A 21101-nucleotide genomic window follows, 5' to 3' on the forward strand; every position below is an offset into this window, starting at 1 on the left:
GTAGCGCGTCAGAGTTTTGAATCAACAGCATCTCTAAATGAGCGATTATACAGAGCGCTGACTGACCACATCCTTAGCGGCGCAGGACCTTCAGAACTGTAATGTAATAGCAGCTTTTATGATAACAGGCTTGAATAACTTAGACCTCACTGTTCTCTTTCTTATTAAGACTATTTTCGGCAGTGGCCTATGGGGGTTTATTAATGCACATGTGTAAAAAATCTCTCTGCCTCACGAGATCCGGCTAATTTTAGCTAATTTTAGCTGATAAAGCTGTAGGCCCTGTTTCCTCCTGCTACTGTAACACTGTGCTTTTTAGTGAGAACAAGTAGTTCTTTTGGATCCCACAGCGCGAGCACTCCTGGGTGCTCATGGGAAGGATTCTGAAAGGTGTTAAATTGTGTTTGCTCTGGCATTTGTGTGGCTGCTGATTTACTTTGTGCTCAGTGTCGGCTTGTGGGCTATGAATGGCTTGGTGCAAAGTGAAATTGCGGAATTGAGGAGGGAGGGAGGATGTTGAGTGGACTTCAGCTGAAGAGAGCAGCATTTCCAATGTTCCTTCTACGCAGAAAGCTGAAAGTGTCAGTTATTTTTTTTATATTCACTATTTCTGCATCTAAAGTGTCACTTTTTAAGTGCAGAACAGCAAAAAAACGCAGTCCTGGAGGATTTAGTTTGATTATATATTTGTCAGCTTGTCTTTCTTAGTCTTGGCTCTGAAAAGCTTCTCTAAAGTTACTAAGCTTTGTAAAACTGCAATTTTAGGATAGTTTAGCATAGTTTTGTTTATAGTCCCCTAGCAAACAGCTTGTCTGGCAACCGGGCAGACTTAAGGAATGGTTGTTATCTGTCATTATGTCTTTGAGACACTATCAGCTAAAGAGTGAAGAAGGCGTCATCTATGAAAATCCTCTTTTAAAATGTGATAAACTCTCTAAAAACTGAAATGTCAGTTCAGTTTCAGTAACTTTTAAGAGTTAATCAGGTTAAAAGTTCCCCCAGGAACCAAGGAAGGACAATCTTTGGAAACCTTTGCAGTGTGTGGGTGAGCATTGTCCTGCTAAAAAATGGCACTTGAAAGCCCTGCCATGAGATGAGAGGCAACATCTAAAGAGTTACTTTTTAAGTGCAGAACAAAAAATATCCACCGTCCTGGTAGATTTGGTTTGATTATAAATCTCTCTTCATGTTTTTGAGACACTTTCAGCTGAAGACTGAAAGTCTCATCCATGATAATCCTCCTTGAAATGAATGAGATTTGTAAAAATGTGATTATAATCTCTCTAAAAACTAAAATTTGATATAATTTCCAGTTACTTTTAAGAGTTCATAAGTTTTAAGGTTTTTCAGGAACCAAGGAAGGGTTGCAAACTGGTTGAGACATTCCTTGAAATGACTGAGATTTGTAAAAAAAAAAAAAAAAGTCTCTAAAAACTAAAATTAGATGTAAGTTCCAGATACTTTTAAGACTTCATTAGGTTTAAAGCTCCCCTAGGAACCAAGGAAACCCTTGCAGTGTGTGGGTGAGCATTATCCTGCTGAAAAACGCCCTGTTGAAAGAAACCTACCATGAGAGGCAAAACATGTGGCTGCAGGATGTCTAAGGATGCATATATCGCTGAATTGCATGCGAGATTAATTCCTAGCAATCAACGATCTCTCACCAGGAGGTACACTACCTAAAAGTAGCATCTGAGAGTCTTTTTAATGGGGAAGTGATCTTTGTAAGAAGGGTAAAGACTTGTCTGATCTATGAAAAGTGTAGAAAGGTGTAGAAAGCCGTGTTAAAGCTCAGTATCTATTTGTTTTTTAGCAGATGAGTCTTATAATCATCTCTGTTTTTTCTTGAGAAGTGAATCAGTGCTCTGTTATTTCTTCATAATTAACGATCTCTCTGTAGATGCAGCATTCACCTTGAATGAACGTTGTTCGCTCAGATAACTCCTTTGAAGATGAAATACCAGGGGCTGTTACGGCCTATTGAGTACATCATTACGACGACAGGCTTACCTACTTTTGATGAGGGCTCTAAAGTATACACCGCTTTTTTTTTTTACTCCATCACCACTGATATTTAGGATTATTAAGTTATCTCGGCCTGCAGTCCTGTTTTATAATCTGTCATTTCCTTCCAGCTGCTCACTGAAGTTCATGTGGTTAATACGAGCATAATTACTCTTTGTGTCAGTCAGTATTAAAATGGAGATTTATGCAATATTATCTCCACTTCCCAACTACCTAGTAATTGCTCATTCCAGGAGCCTAGTTTTTGAATGATGTGTGAATGATGGCATCTATTAAATCTCACAGTTTTTTTCCTTTTTCATCCTAAAGTCCACTTGTGAAGATTGTTTAGGTTTATGTGTGAAAATGAATAGTCATTTTATTAGCCAGTCAATAATTATAGTACCAGTCAGACATTTGGACACACCATCTCATTCAATATTTTTTTTATTTCTTAGTTTAATTAGTTTTCTACATTATTGATTAATATTAAATACATAAAAACAACTAACCATAGGGAGACATATGGAATTATGTAGTAAACAGTAAAAAAGTGTTTATCCTCCAAATTAATCCCCTGATCTAAACCTGATGAACTGAGATTAAGGTGATTTGAGGTGATTTAATTGGAATGAGCTGGAGCTTCACAGCCTGAAGGAAAAGCAGCAACTATTGTTCAGCACCTCCAGAAACTCCTTCCTTCAAGATGCTGAGAAAACTATTCCAGGTGACTCTCCCTCATGAAGACCCTGAGATTAAAATACCAAGAGTCTGCAGATCTGAACTCAAATTCAGTTTTTAACGATGTAAAAAGAAAGGAAGACAAAAGAAAACATCAAAGAAGAAGAGGTGTGTCTAAACTTTTGGCTATTACTGTATGTGATTCATTAATTAATTATGGTTAATGAATTTTTAGTGCCATCGGATGACACATGTTTAATTCATTGTTTATTGACGAAACCTTTCCAGCATACTTTTTTGCAATTTTGCCGTTATCGATTTTCTGACTTTTCCATTTAGTCCTATTGTAAATTAAATTAAATTAGCCTGGACAGTGTTTATTAAAATTACAAAAATTACATATTTGTATAAAAATCCTGAAATATTGATCTCAGCTTGTCTACAAATGCGTGTGTGCTCTTTAGTAGAGACTCAAACACCAACACACCCTAAATCCAGCTGCATGATGCACAATAGACCGATACACTATAGATCGCTAAAATAGGGCCCAAAGAGTTCATACATCCAACACAAAATGTCCACAAACAATAAAATACACTAGTAAAAAAGCTCCCTCAAACACCCCCCCTCATATTTACTTCTTGTTTTTTCCCTGAGTCTCATCCGATTTGCTGATGTAGTCCTCGCATCACATATTGACACTGGGAAAATTAACATACGCCTATAGAGTAAAACTTATCTAAATTTTTTAGCTAGCATGATTTCTTACTTTGTGACAAAAAAAAAGTTAAATTAAGCAATTAACTGTTGCATTGCACTAGGGCTGCACGATATTGTAAAAATTTGACATTGAAATTTTTTTTTCTTGACAATATATATTGCAATATTAAACAATGATCAGCCCCGCCCCCACCCTCGCACTGTCTTGCGTCAGAGACCCGGACCGGCCGAGAGCTGAGTCAGTGCTTTAGAGTCAGCCAATTACTCAAAACAAGAATAATCACTCCTCTAATCGAGCATTTAAGTGGCCTTTTAAAAGGTAAATAAGAGCATTTTTCTGGGATTAAAACGAGAATTTAGCTGTAACAGGAAATATTTGCATAAAACTGTGCTGGACTGAGGTGCACAGCTTTTGATTGGCTGTCTGCCACAGTTGTTGATGTTGATGATTCCAGTACTAATTTCCAGTACTGTGTTGATGATTTAAGTACTAAGTTACAATACTGTGTTGATTCAAGTTCAAATTTTCAGTACTTGGTTGGAAAAAAATGGTATTTATGCATCACTACATACAATCAAAACCATAATAAAAAAAAATCTGGTTTATTCCGATTGGTTCTCAGTAGGCCTTTAACAGCTTGTATTTTGAAGATCACAGGCTGTTCGTGTTTTTAGAAAATGGTTAGAATAGATCTCTGATCATAATTTCATATCACAGAGATAGAGATAGATAAAGAAGATGCTCTGTGGTGATTTGTTTGTTGATGTCTGTCAGTTCTGATCTGCTTGGTATGATTTGATGTTTTTGGTCACAGACTTGTGAGGAACAGTGTAAAGCTGCTGCAGTTGCGTGGCAGTGATTGTGCACTTCCTTTGCCAGCGAAGGCTCGATCAGCAGTGAGTAAACATCATTCAGCTCTGCAGCAGAATGCAATTTACATCCTCCAGCTGGTCCCGCTCGCATCCCGACGCAAGCTAACAAGCTGTCAGTCTGCGGATCATTTCTAAACACCACTTTTATTCCAGACTCAATGGGCAGCGAGCAGACCAGCTAAATGGACACACGCTGAGTGAATGTTTTATTTATGAAGCTGTCGTTTGATAAGCGCTGCTCTCCAGCATGAGTGGGCTTGTTATTTTATGCTGTTATTTATCATTTTCAGAAGCAGTCTCATTAGCAGGATCTCCCATGTCTCGTCTTCTCCATTTCAGATGATCGTGTCCAAGTACGGAGCGCAGTTCAGAGGGAATTCCCAGCATGACGCTCTGGAGTTCCTGCTGTGGCTGCTGGACCGGATACACGAGGACGTCAACTCATCTTCCTCGTCTTCCTCGTCCACCTGTGGAAACAACAGGAGCAAGGTGAGAGGGGTTCACCGATTTGATAAACTGCACAAACGTTTGTACCTCACGTGAAGATTGAAAATGAGTTTCCACTCTTTAAAGCACACCCTGCTGGTCTAATAACAGCACTGCAGCCGTTATTCTGTCCAGAGATGGCAAAACAGTATTAATAGGACATTGGGCACTGGAGTTTTTATATAGATTTGATATAGTAAGGTTTGGAAGGAGATCATACAACCAAACCACACTCAAATTAAGAGACCAGTTTCTGAATCAGTTTCTCAGATTTAACTTTTAAATCTATTTTGCATTTATTTGCAAAAAATGAGAAATGACTGAAAGAACAAAAAAGATGCAGAGCTTTCAGACCTCAAATAATGCAAAGAAAACAAGTTCATATTCATAAAGTTTAAGAGTTCAGACATGAATATTTAGTGGAATAACCCTGGTTTTTAATCACAGTTTTTGTGCATCTTGGCATCATGTTCTCCTCCACCAGTCTTACACACTGCTTTTGGATAACTTTATGCCTTTACTTCTGGTGCAAAAATTCAAGCAGTTCAGTTTGGTGGTTTGATGGCTTGTGATCATCCATCTTCCGCTTGATTATATTCCAGAGGTTTTCAATTTGGCAAAATCAAAGAAACTCATCATTTTTAAGTGGTCTCTTATTTTCTTTTCAAAGCTGTACGAACAAAATCATGAAATTGAGTTTAATTAAATGGATATCAGATATGCAAAGTGTGTCGCAGTGTTCATCGCTATCTTGCACCTATCTTGCACAACAGTCTTCTGTATATTCATGCGCTTCTTATGCATCGTTTAAGGGTGTATACTCACTAAGCACAGTTTGGTTAAATCGAGCTGGAGCACGATGTGCTAAATTCAGCACCCCCGCCATGAAAAGCACCCTCTCTCAGGAGCGCATACGCATCGTCTTCCTAATAAAAACGGAGATTATACGCTTTAACTTACTCAGAAATACTAGCCAAAAGTCCCAGTTAAATTAAGTACTGTTTCGGGTGTTTAGCTAAAAATCATTTGACAAATTAATCATTTGAAACATTAAATGAGCTCATTCTGTAACTGTTTTCTACTGTTACTCAAGAACTCTGCTGTTATTCCGTCTCACAAACAATCATAAATGTGTAATCATCCTGGTGAGTGCGGGTGGTGTCATAAAGTGTACATATTTGAATAGATATTGATGTGTGAGCGTCTGTGTGTGAGTGTGAGAGAGGGAGAAAAGGGAAAAGAAGGGTGGATTAGCGTTCTCTCTATCCCTCCGTCTCTCTGTTTTTCTCTCTGTACCTTTAGGCTTTGCTGATGGCTATGGCCCAGCATTATTACCCCCTGGATAGTTCTTTCATCTGCTCTGTTTGGGAGAATTTGATGTATTATTAAAGGCATGCTTTTTCCCTCACCCTGCGTTCACTGGGATATCAGAACCTCACTCAGAAGGAGTAGTAGATGTAGCTGTTCAGTTAGGGTGGAGTTATCTGGGATTGCCTCAAGCAGAGGTCAGGTTCATGTGGGTGTAACTCTACAGGAATTGAGGGCTGATGCTGATATTTAGTCATTATTACTTAATAATTCAACCAATTTATTATTAATGATCACTCATACAGGTACACTCCTTACACTTTTATAACTCAAAGCTATTGTGTGACTCAGCGAAGGGATTTCATGGAAATCAGCATGAACAATAATCTGGTAAAATTATTATATCTCAATATTTTCATGATATGCAATATTTATTACAATGTCTTAACATGCAGAAAACATATTTTAATAGTGGTAGATTCGTAAAAACTGCTGTTCAGACACACCATCATGCATAGTACAGTAATTTGTATCCAATTAATCTATTTAAAGAGGATTTTTAACACTTTCTGTATTATTTAAGCACTATTGGTATCCTACATACAGCTCTGGAAAAAAAATAAGAGACCACTTCAGTTTCTCTGATTTTGCAATTTATAGGTTTATGTTTGAGTAAAATGTTTTTAAAACATTGTTTTATTCTATAAACTACGGACAACATTTCTCCCAAATTCCAAATAAAAATATTTAGATGTCATGGTGTGCACAGAATACAGACACTCGCGGATACAGTAAAATGGGTTATTTATTGAAACACAGGGCAGAGAAACGGGTAGTCGTACAAAAACACTTAGAGCACCAGCAAACAGAAGCAACGTAGGAATAACCATACCATGAGTGGGAACCAGTCCAGAGTTCAAGCACGAGGAAGACAGCATCAGAGATAATCCAATAAACGAACGTGAAACAGTCCAGGTCATACACAGAAAAATCCACAATCAGAGAAAATCCAAAAATCAGCGTCGAGAAAAACAAAAGGCAAGGTCATACACGACATATCAGAGACAAGTAATCAGTAACGCTTTGTAATAAGGTAGAACCAACAATACGCGGCACCCAAGAGTTCGTGAAGCGTCCTCAAATACCCTGGGGTAATCAATACTCCGGGCTTCCTGGCGGAAGCAGGTGAGGTGTCACGTGCGTAGGTGTGTGCGTGATGTCAGCGTGTGGTGCGTTCTGGGTAGTGTAGTTGTTAGGCTGTAAACCTCCGTTGGAGCTCAGTGTGGAAGGATCAGGAGTGCCTACAGCACCAGACGTGACATTAGAGCATTTATTTGCAGAAAATAAAGAGAAGTGGCTGAAATAACAAAAAAGATGCAGAGCTTTCAGACCTCAAATAATGCAAAGAAAACAATTTCATATTCATAAAGTTTTAAGAGTTCAGAAATCAATATTTGGTGGAATAACCCTGGTTTTTAATCACAGTTTTCATGCATCTTGGCATCATGTTCTCCTCCACCAGTCTTACACACTGCTTTTGGATAACTTTATGCTGCTTTACTCCTGGTGCAAAAATTCAAGCAGTTCAGTTTGGTTTGATGGCTTGTGATCATCCATCTTCCACTTGATTATATTCCAGAGGTTTTCAAATAAACTCATAATTTTTAATTGATCGCTTATTTTTTTTCCAGAGCTGTATATTTTACATATTTTCAGCAATAATGTCAATAATCGACTCGTCCTGCTCTGTGTTCTTGGCTTCTGTAGGCCTGATGTTTCCTCTATATATAGAGAATGTGGATGCACACTGCAGAGAGCCGTGTAAGTGCGCTGTTATTCAGGCGCGAGAGTGTGCTATGGGTGGTATGACAGGTGTCCGCTTATGAAAAGACATCATGCAGCTCTTTCAGTCCTGTGATGGAATCTTTCCAACTTCCTGCCTTTTATCACCAGAGAAAGTATGTGGCCTAGATACAGGTCTAAACATCCCCTCAAGTCCATCAGACCACTCCTCCCTAAAAAAACAAGCTGGAGAACTTTAAGCATCTCCTTTTTTTATAGGTGTGTTTTAATCCAGTCCAGAACCCAAACACCTCTTCTTCCACAACCAATGGGTTTATGGTTTTGCATTGTCTTGCTGAAAATTGCATGGATTTTCTTGTAAATTATGTGATCCCTAACCTCCTGAGACCCAGACTTTTGCTTGGTGTACATTTTTTATGTTTCCTAGCTATTTAAAAGTAGTTGGAGGTCGTTTTTGCAAAAACCATTGCCCTCATATGGGGACAGTAGTTTTTTTACAACATTTAAAAATGATTCTGGCCATTTGGCATTTTAAGGACCCAATTAATCCCAAAAAAAAAACGTTTTAGCTTAGTTTCAAACTTAAAATTGAATGAAACATTTTATCTGGCCCGTGTTTTTGACTGGGCTGGCTGTAGAAACTTTTGACAGGGATTCCCACTGGATTGATCTTGTTTTTATCAATTCAGTGATTATTCACAGTTTCTTGACTATTAACCTACCATATTTTTCTGTCTATAAGGCGCACTGGATTATAATGTGTACTATCATTAAAATCTAATTCCTGGTCTGTTTTCATACGTAAGGCGCACCGGATTATTAGACGCATTGTGCGACACAAGTAAGGAACAGGGGTTTCCTTCTAATTCCGCAGGGCTCAAAGCTAAGTAAACAAAACTGTAATTCTAAAACATTTTCTTTTCGCTGGATGTTAATCTGCACAGATTTCTCTCCTGATAACTGTTTATTTGGGTGAGTAAATATGATAAACACACAAACTACAGTCCGAAAAACTCACCTCTGAACGGCAAAAGAGCTAGCGCCTAATGCTAATGCTGCTGGAGAACTAAACAGAAATTCCAGTATAGCGCTGTACTTCATTGAAGTGACTTTACTGCTTCTTAATATCTGACTGGCAGAATACATAAAATACATTTATACATAAGGCCCACCAAATTATTAGATGCACTGATGATTTTTGGAAAAAAATTAAGTGCGCCTTATAGAGCAAACAATACAGTACTCGCTAAAGTTGGGCAATTTGATTAAAAACTTAAAATATCTTGATAGGAACCCCTTTTTTGACTTTGTTTCAGGGAATATTGTGTACATTTCTTTTTTTAAAAAGATTGCATATTGTTAGTGCTCTGACTAAAGTCAGCCACCACCTCTTTTTGAACTGCTTCTAATGCAGAATTGCTGAGTCACATCACAGCGCGCTCGGAGGAAAGTGCAGCGACTAGGTTCTGATACATCAGCTCACAGACGCAGCCTTGTGCTGATCAACATCACCCTAAGAGTGATGAGGGGAAAGAGCGCCATCTACTGTACCCACCTAGAGAGAGCAAGACCAATTGTGCTCTTTCAGGGCTCCGGCAGTTCATGGCAAGCTAAATGAATAGGATTCGAACTGGCGATCTCCTGATCATGCGTTTTTTTGTGTCATTTTGCCCGTCACTAGTGAGTAGGTTAAAAGTTCAGGCTTTCTTCTGGTGAAATATCAAAGCTCTATATATAAACACAAATACAGAAAGAGCCCCCCGTCATACTTAGCCTAATTGTTTTGGTTCAGTCAGGGCTGGAAATTCTCGAACATGAGCACACACACACACACACACACACACACACACAGAAAGTGAACGTGGAGGACTTTGCTCATGCAGGAAAATCTTTTGTGACAGTTGTCTCTAATGTGCAGCCAGCCCCGCGCCGAGCGAGCCGTGCAGGGGAGTCTGCGCAGACGCCACTGTTTCCATGCATCTCGTTTTTATCAGCATGAAAACATGTGGGCTGATAGGGCAGCGCTTGGTACCACAGGAATTATCCCAGCACTCCCACAGCACTGTACCTTCTAATGGGATTTGCTCACGCAGGAGAATCCCCGCCGCTCGGCTTTCGTCCTTCCTCTCTTCCGCTCTTTATTCTGCCTTTTATTCAGCGCTGTTAATGCTTCCCTGCCGGTGCGGAGACGTGTCCTCAGAACCGGACCCCCCTGCAGCCCAGCACATGACTGTCTAGTGAATAGAGAGTCTGTAGACTGTGGAGGAGAATCTGTGAAGGCCCTCCCTCAGCGTCTCACATACAGTAGTGAGTCTGAGCCGCTGCTGTAACAACTGGACATGAGGTTCACTGGCTGAAAGGTCAAGGACAATGTCCGTTATTGTTGTATTGTTTTTTTAGCATTCTTTTTGTGGTGGTGTGGTTGTGTGGTTCATGGCAAGGACGGAAAGTTTACATTTCTACTGATTTATATAATTATTTTAAATAGCTGGAGTGTCAAACTCAACCAATTATTAGAACCTAGGACTGGGCGATATGGCCCTAAAATAATATCAAGATATTTCAATGGTATTTTTTAAATATGTCACGATACAATATGATAAACGTTAAATTAATGAAACTTATTTCAATAATACACTACTGCAACAAAATGAAAATTACATTCTATTATTACACGCAGGCAGATATGGCCTGCAAGCATTAAAAACATCTGGCTCATGAGGTTGTTTGAACTATAATGAATGACTTTATTTCATTCAGTGACTTTAGTTTCCACCCGTTCTTGGGCTCCCTATCTCCTTTTAAGGCCGTTTTTTTCCCAGCTGTGTCCCAATTCACTAGCTGGGGCAGCGATAGGGTATTGGGTATAAGTATTTTACATGAGGAGCAGTGTGTTTATTTATTTATTTTTTACTTTCTTCTTGGTTTTACCTGCTTTGAGATCAACTGTTCTGCAATTGGGTTCAACAACCCTCTGGGCTGGAGAGCTACTAGTCTGTAGCACTTTATCACATTACATTTCATTTTCAAAAAAAAAAAAAAAATTGTGGCCCGCCACGTAATGGCTTGGAAAATATCTGGCCCATGGCCAAACTTAATTGCTGACCTCTGCCATATCCCTAACTAAGATTTGAAAAATTATACAATAATTGTATCAGATTTGTAACAGAAGTAAATGATTCAGAATGTCATGATACTAATAATAATAAAGCACTCCAAATATATATCTCCATATATCAAGGATTAAGGTAAAAAAAAGTGATACTGGACAGATATAATCTGTCTCTAGTAGATATATAATGGGAAATGGGAACAGTGTGAATTTTTCTTTTGCTAAAACAGTAAAATAAAAGAAGTACCCTGATATGATAACTAGAGGTGGGTGATATGGCACCATATTTGAGGGTATAATATAGTTTACAATATTTAAAAATGTTGGTGATATTATTGTGTATGATGCGAGATGGCACACCCCTATTCGAGTCATATTTAAAGCTCACCTTCCGTCGTTTTTTCTTTCATTTTAAAATGTCTAGTTGTGGTCTCTAGTATGAATGAATGACATGTGAGCCGTTTTTGTAAAAAAAAAGTGCTCAGGTGTCTCTGTATAGCTCTTTTTTAATGGACTGTTTTAGGGGTGTGTCCAAAATGACCGGATTCCAGCTTTGCTCATGAATATTCATACATGCAAACAGCATGCAAATATCTCTCCTCTGATTGGCTAGGAGCACTGCGACGCCCCTCCGCCGCTCTGCCGCTCACTGCCTCCCACCTCCTAACTGATGAGCGGTGATGTTGCGTCGCTTCAGCTCCGCCTCTGGGAGTTTCTCGAGCCAAGGTGGGCTGGTCTGTGAGTTTCTGCCTACGTAGGCAGAAAGATAATTCAAAATTCACCCGTTTTTCGGAGGGGGGGAGGGGGGATTTCTTTGCTTAGCTCCTGCAGACAATGTGGGCTGCAAAACAGTTTAATGTGCAGGTGTACACATTCAACTCGGAGAGACCTACTGTATTCCACAAAAAACAAGAAAAATCGGATTTTCGCGGAAGGTGAGCTTTAAAAAATCTAATTAAAATAACATGCAATTTTACATGCAAATTTTTCAATCACAATAGAGATAGAGTTAAGCTAAGTACACAAGCCATTTAAGGGCTCTGTCACTTTTACGCAAATAAGCCTGAGATAAAATATGATGGGGCTAAGCTTAAAAAAACATTATTTTAATAAAAGAATTAACACTTCTATCCAGGTATCCAGTCTGTGATTGCTCAGTTCACTGTGTGTGTTGTGAGTAGAGGGGCTGTAGAGCTGATAATGCTGTTGTTTTGCTCCGTCTGCCGCTCTGCCACCCAGCAGGGCTCTAAACCCCCGTGCCAGTGCCACCCTGCTTCTGAAGTTCACCATTCAGAGCACGCCACTGCAAACTGCAGAGAGAGGGATGCCCCAGCCCCAGTCCCTACCCCTGATACTACTGCTTCTGCTTCTGTAATTGCTTTCAGCATGAACTGGATCATTTAACTGGGAAAAGACTGTAAATGATAGGGGAAATTCTATACCCGTACCCAGTTCAGTACCCATACCCTTTTTACATGAAGTCATGTAATGTGTGCAGCAGGTGGTTTTGCATTGTCATGATGCATAGACAATGCCTAAAGGACAATGGGATTCTGAAGGTACTTTTCTGTACTGATATGCCTATTTACCACGACAGACCGCTAGTTAACACGCTATTAAACATTAATAATTATAATGCTTCATAACGTTATAAATAATAATACATTGAGATATTACTTGTGGCAAACTATATCAAATAATGTAATTGACTCATATGATGTAATTGACTCAAGGTATTTTTGGTTTTCTCAGTCTGAGCCCTTATAAAGGAGGTTGACAAGTGCATGCTTTTTAACATGCGAACCTGGACCCCCTCCACACACACTCACAACCCCCCCCCCCCCCCTGAGTCCCAGCACCACTCGCTCTGGCATTCCGTCCGGTTTGTTTACGAGGCATCACTCTGGAAACAGAGCTGGTGTGAAGCCATCTCTTAACGGAATGAAAGCAGGCCTTTGTGATCAGGAGGAAGAAAGAGGAGCCTGTTCACACATTCACTCAGAGAGAGAGAGAGAGAGAGGGATAGAGAGAGAGAGAGAGAGAGAGAGAGAGGGGGGCGAGAGACATACAGAGAGAGAGAAAGAGAGAGAGGACGAGGGAGAGAGAGAGAGAGAGAGAGAGGGGGGCGAGAGACATACAGAGAGAGAGAGAAAGAGAGAGAGGACGAGGGAGAGAGAGAGAGAGAGAGAGAGAGAGAGAGAGAGAGAGAGATAGGATAAGAGAGAGCTAGAGGGTGAGAGACCAGAGTGAAAGAGAGAGATTGGGCGAGAGAGGGACAGAAAAACGGAGGAGTGAGAGAGGGCAAGACAGACAGAAAGAGAGAGAGCAACAGGGTGTGTAAGAGTGACAGAAAGAGAGAACGAGAGAGCAAGGGGGTGAAAGAGTAGGATGAAAAAGAGAGAGAAAGAGAGAGATAGAGAGAGAGAGAGAGAGAGAGAGAGAGAGAGACATACAGAGAGAGATAGAAGGGGAAAGAGTGAGAGAGGGTGAAAGCGAGGGAGAGAGATAGAAACACGCAGAGGACAAGAGATATACAGAGAGAGAGAGAGAGAGAGGGGGTAAGAGAGAGCAGGAGAGATGGAGCCAGAGGGTGAGAGAGTAGGATGAAAGAGAAAGAAAGGGCGAGAGAGAGACAGAAAAAAAGAGGAGTGAGAGAAAGGGCAAGACAGACAGAAAGAGAGAGCAACAGGGTGTGTGAGAGTAACAGAAAGAGAGAGGGAGAGTAGGAAGAGCAAGAGGGTGAGAGTAGGATGAAAGAGAGAGAGAGAGATAGAGAGAGCGCAAGAGGGCGAGAGAGAGAGAGACAAGGGGGAGCAAGGGGGAGTGAAAGACAGAGGGCAATACAGACAGAAAGAGAGAGAGAGAGCAACAGGGTGTGAGAAAGAGACAGAAAAATAGGGGAATGAGACAGCAAGAAAAACAGAAAGAACGAGAGAGTGATGCCCCAAGACCAGGAGGGTGAAGACCAGCACATGCCTCCTCCGATACATGTGAAGTCCGACTCCACCCCTTTTTGAACTGCTGCTGATGCAGCATTGCCGAGTAGCATCACAGAGGAAAGCGTAGCAACTCGGTTCTGATACATCAGCTCACAGACGTCTTGTGCTGATCAACATCACCTAAGGAGTGATGAGGGGAAAGAGCGCCATGTACCCACCCAAAGAGAGCAAGGCCAATTGTGCTCTCTCAGGGCTCTGGCAGCTGATGGCAAGCTGCATAAACAGTATAAACCACTCGGAGCCCCATCTTTCACACTTTTATCTGTAATTCATACATAGTATTAGTGATTAGTAAACAATTGGAACACACCCAGAAAGAGAGAAAGAGAGAGATGTAGAGAGAGAGAGAGAGAGAGAGAGATAGAGAGAGTGAGAGAGAGAGAGAAGGAGGTGAGAAACTCCACTGCCACCCAGGAAAGCTTGGCTCAGTTTGAGACAGTGAAAAAGCAATTGGTGGTGTGAGATTGAGCAGTGCAGTAATCAGAGCAGGTTCCGGAATAGTTTCAGCAGTATAGACATGTTGTTTTATTCTGTCCAATCTTTTCACCGGCTGCTCAGATCACATCGCAATCTGCTGATAAATCACTGCTAGCGTCTCGTGTCCTGCAGTGTGTAAGATCACTGGAGACTCACAGCCATTCCCTCCCTTCTGTAGCGGTGTGATACAGCCCTGCCCAACGCTGCAGCAGATAGGTAGCCGTCTGACATTAGAAGATCTGAGTGGATCAGTTGGGAAGTGACATGTGGCTATCTCAGAGTTTCATCTCCCACTAATGACACCCATACTGGGAACTGCAGACTAAAGTTCGGAGCGCAGTCAGGCCAAGGAGATTGCTTGGGTTTGAGAAATAGAATTGAGTCCAGAGAGAATTAACTTCAGGATGACTGCAGAGATTTTCTATATATATACACTCACATCCACATGCTCACATTGTAAAGTTACTTTATTTCAGTCATTCAGTTCAAAATATGAAATGTATGTATTATATAGATGTTACACCACAGAGTGATCTATTGTAAGAGTTTATTTATCATTTTATTGTTGATAATTATGGTTTACAGCCAATAAAATCCACAAAAATCAGTCTTTCAGAAAATGAGAATTTTCTCTCTCTGCTCCCTTGATTTCCAAATGAAATGTAAAATTTACTGATGATCAGTGATGGTTTGGAGAGACATGTCATCTGCTGGTGTTGATCCACTGTGTTTTATTATCAAGTCTAAATATTATCATCTTACAGCACTTCACGCTTCCCTCTGCTACTGACAACTTTTATGGAGATGCAGATTTCATTTTCCAGCAGGACTTGGCACACTGCCGAAAAGAATTAATTTACCAAAATGGCCAAGACGGAAAAGCAAAACACGAAGATAAGATTATACAAAAAGATATATGTTGGCCACACTTTACAAATATCAAGACTAACAGAATCAGTGTCTATACAACCAGAAATAACTGGAAACAGGTGAATGGAATCAGTACTCAGGTGAGGAGGAACTGAATAACAGTTCACAGTAACTGTTTCACTGCGTCACTGTTATACTTTCACAGAGGTCAGATTCTGTCTTTGTCCAACGTACGTAGGGTGAATATTGGCTATTGTTGTGTTTGTTTTTAAATTGTCCTCACTGTGACCTTTTTTACTCTATTGGGACAAATATAGAAAATTATAGAAAACAAGAGTGACAGCTTCCTGTTCCCGCAGACGTTTGTGTATTGTTTGGTTCTCTGAGACCAGAGTACAAGCCTATTGTGTCTGTGTATTTCCTCTTCCTCTTTGATTTGTAAGACCCTGTATGATGTAAATAACTTCCTGTGACTTTGGAGCCACCCATCAGGAGAAGAGAGGACTCCGGTCCTGAACCGGAGGGATTATTAAGTCTTAGGGTCTTTAAATTGACCATATAAAGCATTATTTCCATAGTGTCCAAAATGTACAGATACTATATGGTTAGAAGTAGTATATGAACACTTGAACATGTAGGTAAACAGTACAATTTAAAGTGTTAAATGAACTCTTAAATAGTTAAGAGTCCCAGGTAACAGATGATCCTATTCACTACAGTGTACAAAAGACTCTAGCACAAGCACAAGTTAACTCTCATCTAGGGCCACAATATATATCATTTAAGCATCGCCATCGCAATTAAATCAAACACGTCGTGTTGAAATGTTTTGATTCCTGGCACAAAAAAAGTAGATACACAGCGCTGTCTCTGTGTCTGTGTGAGTGACAGGCTGCTGCTGCCTGAGAAGTGCAAGGGGGGGAGGGGTAGAGCAAAGCCAATTGTGCTTTATCTGGGTAGCTCCGGTAGTCGATGGCAAGCTGCATGAACAGGATTCGAACCAACGACCTCCTGATCATAGTGGCAGTGCTTATCTGCTGGCCATGCTGCCCATGATTTCTTAACTTTGATAAAGAATACCAACTCTGTAGATCATTTAATACTGAGGGCTGATAGGATAACTCTTAAATGGAGTTTAAAAAAGCTAACATTGTGATTTTAACCAATTTACAAAACTGCCTATTTTACTGTGTATTTTTGTTGTACATGTCACTGTAAAACCATAACCATCAGTATGCAGTCGGTCCCCCGTTTTTCTACTATAACAGCCTCCACTCCTCTGCAACGATTTAGCTCGAGCTCTAAAGAGATTTTGGAACATGACTATGGGGATTTCCTTCTCTCTACAATCACTTTCATGCACAGGAGCATTAATGAGATCAGGCACTGATGTTGAGCGATAAGGTTTGGAGTGCAGCCAGCATTCCACTTGATCCCAGAGCTGTTAGACAGGGTCAGGGTTCTGTGCAGGCCTCCCACACCAGCTCTTCCACACCAAACCCAGCATTTCTTCATCGAGCTTGTTCTTATGCATGAGTGAATTGTAATTATGAAACAGAAAAACTCCTAAAATTAAATGGGGAAGTGATTTCTGCCAGAATCGCTTTTATTTTCATGGACAAATGTAGTCAAATGTCACCAGTAGGGGTGGAAATCACAAAACATTTCATAATACGCTATTATTGCGATATTATTGCGATATTATTGCCTACGATATTGATGATATCACAATACTGTGATTCTGCAATATTTTGAGTATCACAATTTTCGGTACCACTTTAAAATAAGAATACCTTTATAAAGGGTTTATAAATGGTTTACAACTAGTTAATAATGGTTACTTTTTGGTTTGGTTGTAAATGCCTTAAAAAGCATTAATAATCAGTTTTAACACATAATTAGAAAGAACAACAATATAGATGGCTGTGTGTTCACTATTTGGCAAACAACAGGTCATTGTTGCCCTTTCTATGCATGTGTTATAACTGATTATTAATTTTCTATGAAACTTCGAAGGCATACGTGTTACTAAAAGCATAAAGACTCCTAAAAAAGCAAATACCAAGAATTATTTTACAGAATCTACGATATTCTATTCGCAGGTTGTAGATTAATGTTAAAGACATGAAAACAATTGAGGGACACATATGGAATTATGTAGTAAACAATAAAAAAGTGATAGTGATTTGAGATGAGCTGGAGCTTCACAACGTCAAGAAAAAGCGACAACTATTGTTCAGAAACTCTTTCAAGACGCTGAGAAAACTATTTCAGGTGACTCTCCCTCATGAAGACACGGAGAAGTGCTTTAAAGATGCAAGTTTTTATGGATATTTTAATGTAAATAAAAGAATGAATGCAAGAAATGTAAAATGCAATTATATTTATATTAGTGATGTCAATTAAAATACTATTATATACTTGTATGTTTGAGGGGAGATAAAGAGATAAAGCCAACATGGGGCGCTGGAATAAAGAATGCATGACAAATTGGATAGAATAAACTTTTTTTTACAGTTTGGTTGTAAAGATTTCTGAATTAGAGCTTAATTAGCTGAGTATAAAAGAGCGTTTTCACACCTGTAGTTGTGAAAGTTTCTCTGGTTCGGATCAGATAATGAGTTTGTTTATTTGGAGCATTTCTCCCTCTGTTTGGTTTGGTTTCACACAGGCATAAACCAAAATGCACCAAAATGCGCACCAATACATCACGAGTACATTGTCTCCTCTGATTGGTCAGAGCTGTCTGGCACGGGAGTAAGAAAGTAAATATAGTGAGAAGATTGAGAGTGTCGTGGCTGTGAGCAGTGAACGCTGCACATGCTGCGCTCTTAGTGTGTAAACAGCATGGAGCAGCAGAGACAGTGTTTATTCATAGCAGTATATTATCTGGCTAATATATCAGATTAAACTGCAGCTTATCAGCAGTTTAGTTCAATTAAAAAGAAGTATATTTGATAGCTGGGTCGGATCCAGAGCAGATCACATTCTCACCACAAGCTAACCGCTCCAGAAAAAAAAAAAACCTGCATCTTGGGCGGGGGAGGGGCAGACATTACAGTGGAAGTTGTGTTCAAACTTGGTGTAAATACAGCTCTGGAAAAAAATCAAAAGAACACTTAAAAATGATGAGTTTCTTTGATTTTACCAAATTAAAAACCTCTGGAATATAATCAAGGAAGATGGATGATCACAAGCCATGAAACCAAGCTGAACTGCTTGAATTTTTGCACCAGGAGTAAAGCAGCATAAAGTTATCCAAAAGCAGTGTGTAAGACTGGTGGAGGAGAACATGATGCCAAGATGCATTTTACTCAAACATAAACCTATAAATAGAACTAAATCAGAGAAACCGATTCAGATTTTTTTTTTCCAGAGTTGTATAAATATCAGTGTCTGAGGTTGCCTGTATATGTGTAAGTGTGTGTGTGTGTTCTGGTGTGGACGTGCTTGTGTGTATGTCTGTGTGCTCAGTCGGGCGAGCAACTGTAGTCATGGACATTTAATGTCAGCCGCCTCGTCCTCTGCTGCCCGGAGCTTTGTTCTTGAAAAGGACCTTTCTAATTCATCAGCGGTCTGCAGGGAAGTGTGCACCACAGCCGCAGACACAATTCAACTCACAGCGTCTGCAGCACACACACACACACACGTTTACACACCACCCAGAGCTATAATACATTACCATCCTCCTGCTGCAGACAGAGGGGGTCAACACCCAGACTCTGACTTACTTCATCACCCTGTTCTCAGATACACTCGGCTGTGCCCCTGTACCTCCACTTTATTCATACTGGAGACATGGACAGGAGCCACTGCTGTAGACATAGGGCTCTATCAACAGTCTATTTTTACGCTTTGTGGCATTAAAAAAAACATTGGATTTTAGGAATAAATCTACACTGATGGGTGTGATGGTCTGGAAGTGAGGTGTGTTCAGGTAAATATCTGGCATGTATCTTTCTTGGGGGTGGAAAACACACCCGTGCTCCACTGACTGATTAAAACCCTGACAACAGTCAACAATCAGCCGCACAATCCTATCCTAGCCATGCAAGAGCCATGCAACTATAACTCTGGTGTAAAATTAACTTTTGTTGTAGTAAAACATGATTTTAACAGTTTGTCCAAACACTCTTCAGACTGGGTGACACGGGGCAGAATTTGCCCTGATAAATTACTTTTTCCACCATTTTTCAGCTCAAAGTAGTAGTAGCTCCACACCTCCTTTCTAGAATCCGGAGAGCCCTGACATTTAAAACGATGCATTAATAACTTAAAAAGTGCACAAGAAGCTTATTAAAAACACTGTTCACATCCTATAATGCTAGCTTCAGCTCCTTCGGCTGCTATGCTATCTGGAGTCTAAGGTAAGTACTTTTTATCATGTTTTACTACACAAAAAGTCCATTTTACACCGGAGTTCTCTTTTAAGGTACCAATGTGCCAAAGTCAGAGCTCACCTGGCTCTTAAAGGGAATGACAACTGGCACACTTTATTTCACATTACACCCAAAACACACCCATGATTAATTAAGAGAATTAGGTCATGCCTTTTGTGCGTTTAGAGTCGTGCAAGGTGTATTTTGTTTGACCTCAAGATACCAAAGACACGCCCTAAATCCAGCTGCACGATACACAATTGACTGGTGTGCTGTAGATCACTAAAATAGGGTTGGTTTATGTTTGTTTTATGTGTGAAAACACCTTCTTAGATGATTAAAATGGTTTCAAACTGATTACAAGAAGATATGCAGCCTTTTGTCATTAGTCAAACTATAGAAGAAGAAAAAGAACCAGTGTTGTTATGAAATACGCCCCTCAACTTTGCAGGCTCCTGCATCTTGCAACTAGGCCTGTCAGGATAATTGATATTACATTACAATTACATTGATAATTTTGATATTGCCTGCCTTGTTTGTTGTTCACAGATACCAATTGGTGCTTCAATAACTGTGGACAGACTGCAGTAGGTGAAGAAAAAACTATATAATTTTAAAAATGTTACCTTTAAATGTTACGTTTAAACTCTGGAATGCTGCAACAATTAGTTTATATAATCAACAATGTTGTTTATTTAAATGTATTGACTATAAATTTCATATCGACTAATTGTTCATTTACAACAGTACCACATTACACAAAGTGCTGGGGACAGAAGTGCAATGGGAGATGGGTAAATGTATCACTCACACAGTTTATACTTAGCTCAGTTTATGTCACCAAAAGTGTCCAAACGATACAGATTACATATTTAATCACTAAATATCAGTACTATCCATGTGTAAACAACATCAAGAAATTTGAATGCTTTTAAATGTCATGTTCAGCTGTTTCTGTCCTTTTTAAAGATAGAGGACATGGCAGAAATAGTCGTTGACTAATTGACTAATTGACTAATTGAAAAAATAATCATCAGATAAGTTGACTATCAAAATAATCATTAGTTGCAGCCCTAATGCTATTCCATTATTTGCTAGTATTTCCCCACACACTTGACTGAAAGAGAAGGGAAAAGAGAAGGTGGGGGAACTCAGATGATTGGGCAGGAGTTCACAAAGAGATACGGGAAGAGAAGGGGAGAAAATAAAGTAAGGAGGAAGATGGGGAGGAGGTGGGTGCAAAGTTGTTCGACACGCTGGTAGAGAGGAAGATGATTGAGGAAGTGACGGTTTATATAGGTTGGAAGGAGTAAGGGCGTGGATCAAACTCCCAAATTTACGTTATAAAACTCCACTTATTATGCCAGTGGTGTTTAAATGGTCCTAAAA

The 21101-nt window shown here is 39.8% G+C and overlaps 1 protein-coding gene across 1 annotated transcript in view; it reads left to right on the plus strand.

The window, feature by feature from the left end:
- The window catches only part of usp43b (ubiquitin specific peptidase 43b), a 152815-nt gene that overhangs the window by 12341 nt on the left and 119373 nt on the right, over positions 1 to 21101 (plus strand). Inside the window, exon 2 of the mRNA XM_022665042.2 lies at positions 4618 to 4767. Coding sequence (XP_022520763.2) covers positions 4618 to 4767 — 150 coding nt within the window. The remainder of the gene's footprint in view (positions 1 to 4617; positions 4768 to 21101) is intronic.

The sequence above is a fragment of the Astyanax mexicanus genome, chromosome 19 (assembly GCF_023375975.1).
Source record: "Astyanax mexicanus isolate ESR-SI-001 chromosome 19, AstMex3_surface, whole genome shotgun sequence".
Lineage (NCBI taxonomy): Eukaryota > Metazoa > Chordata > Actinopteri > Characiformes > Acestrorhamphidae > Astyanax > Astyanax mexicanus.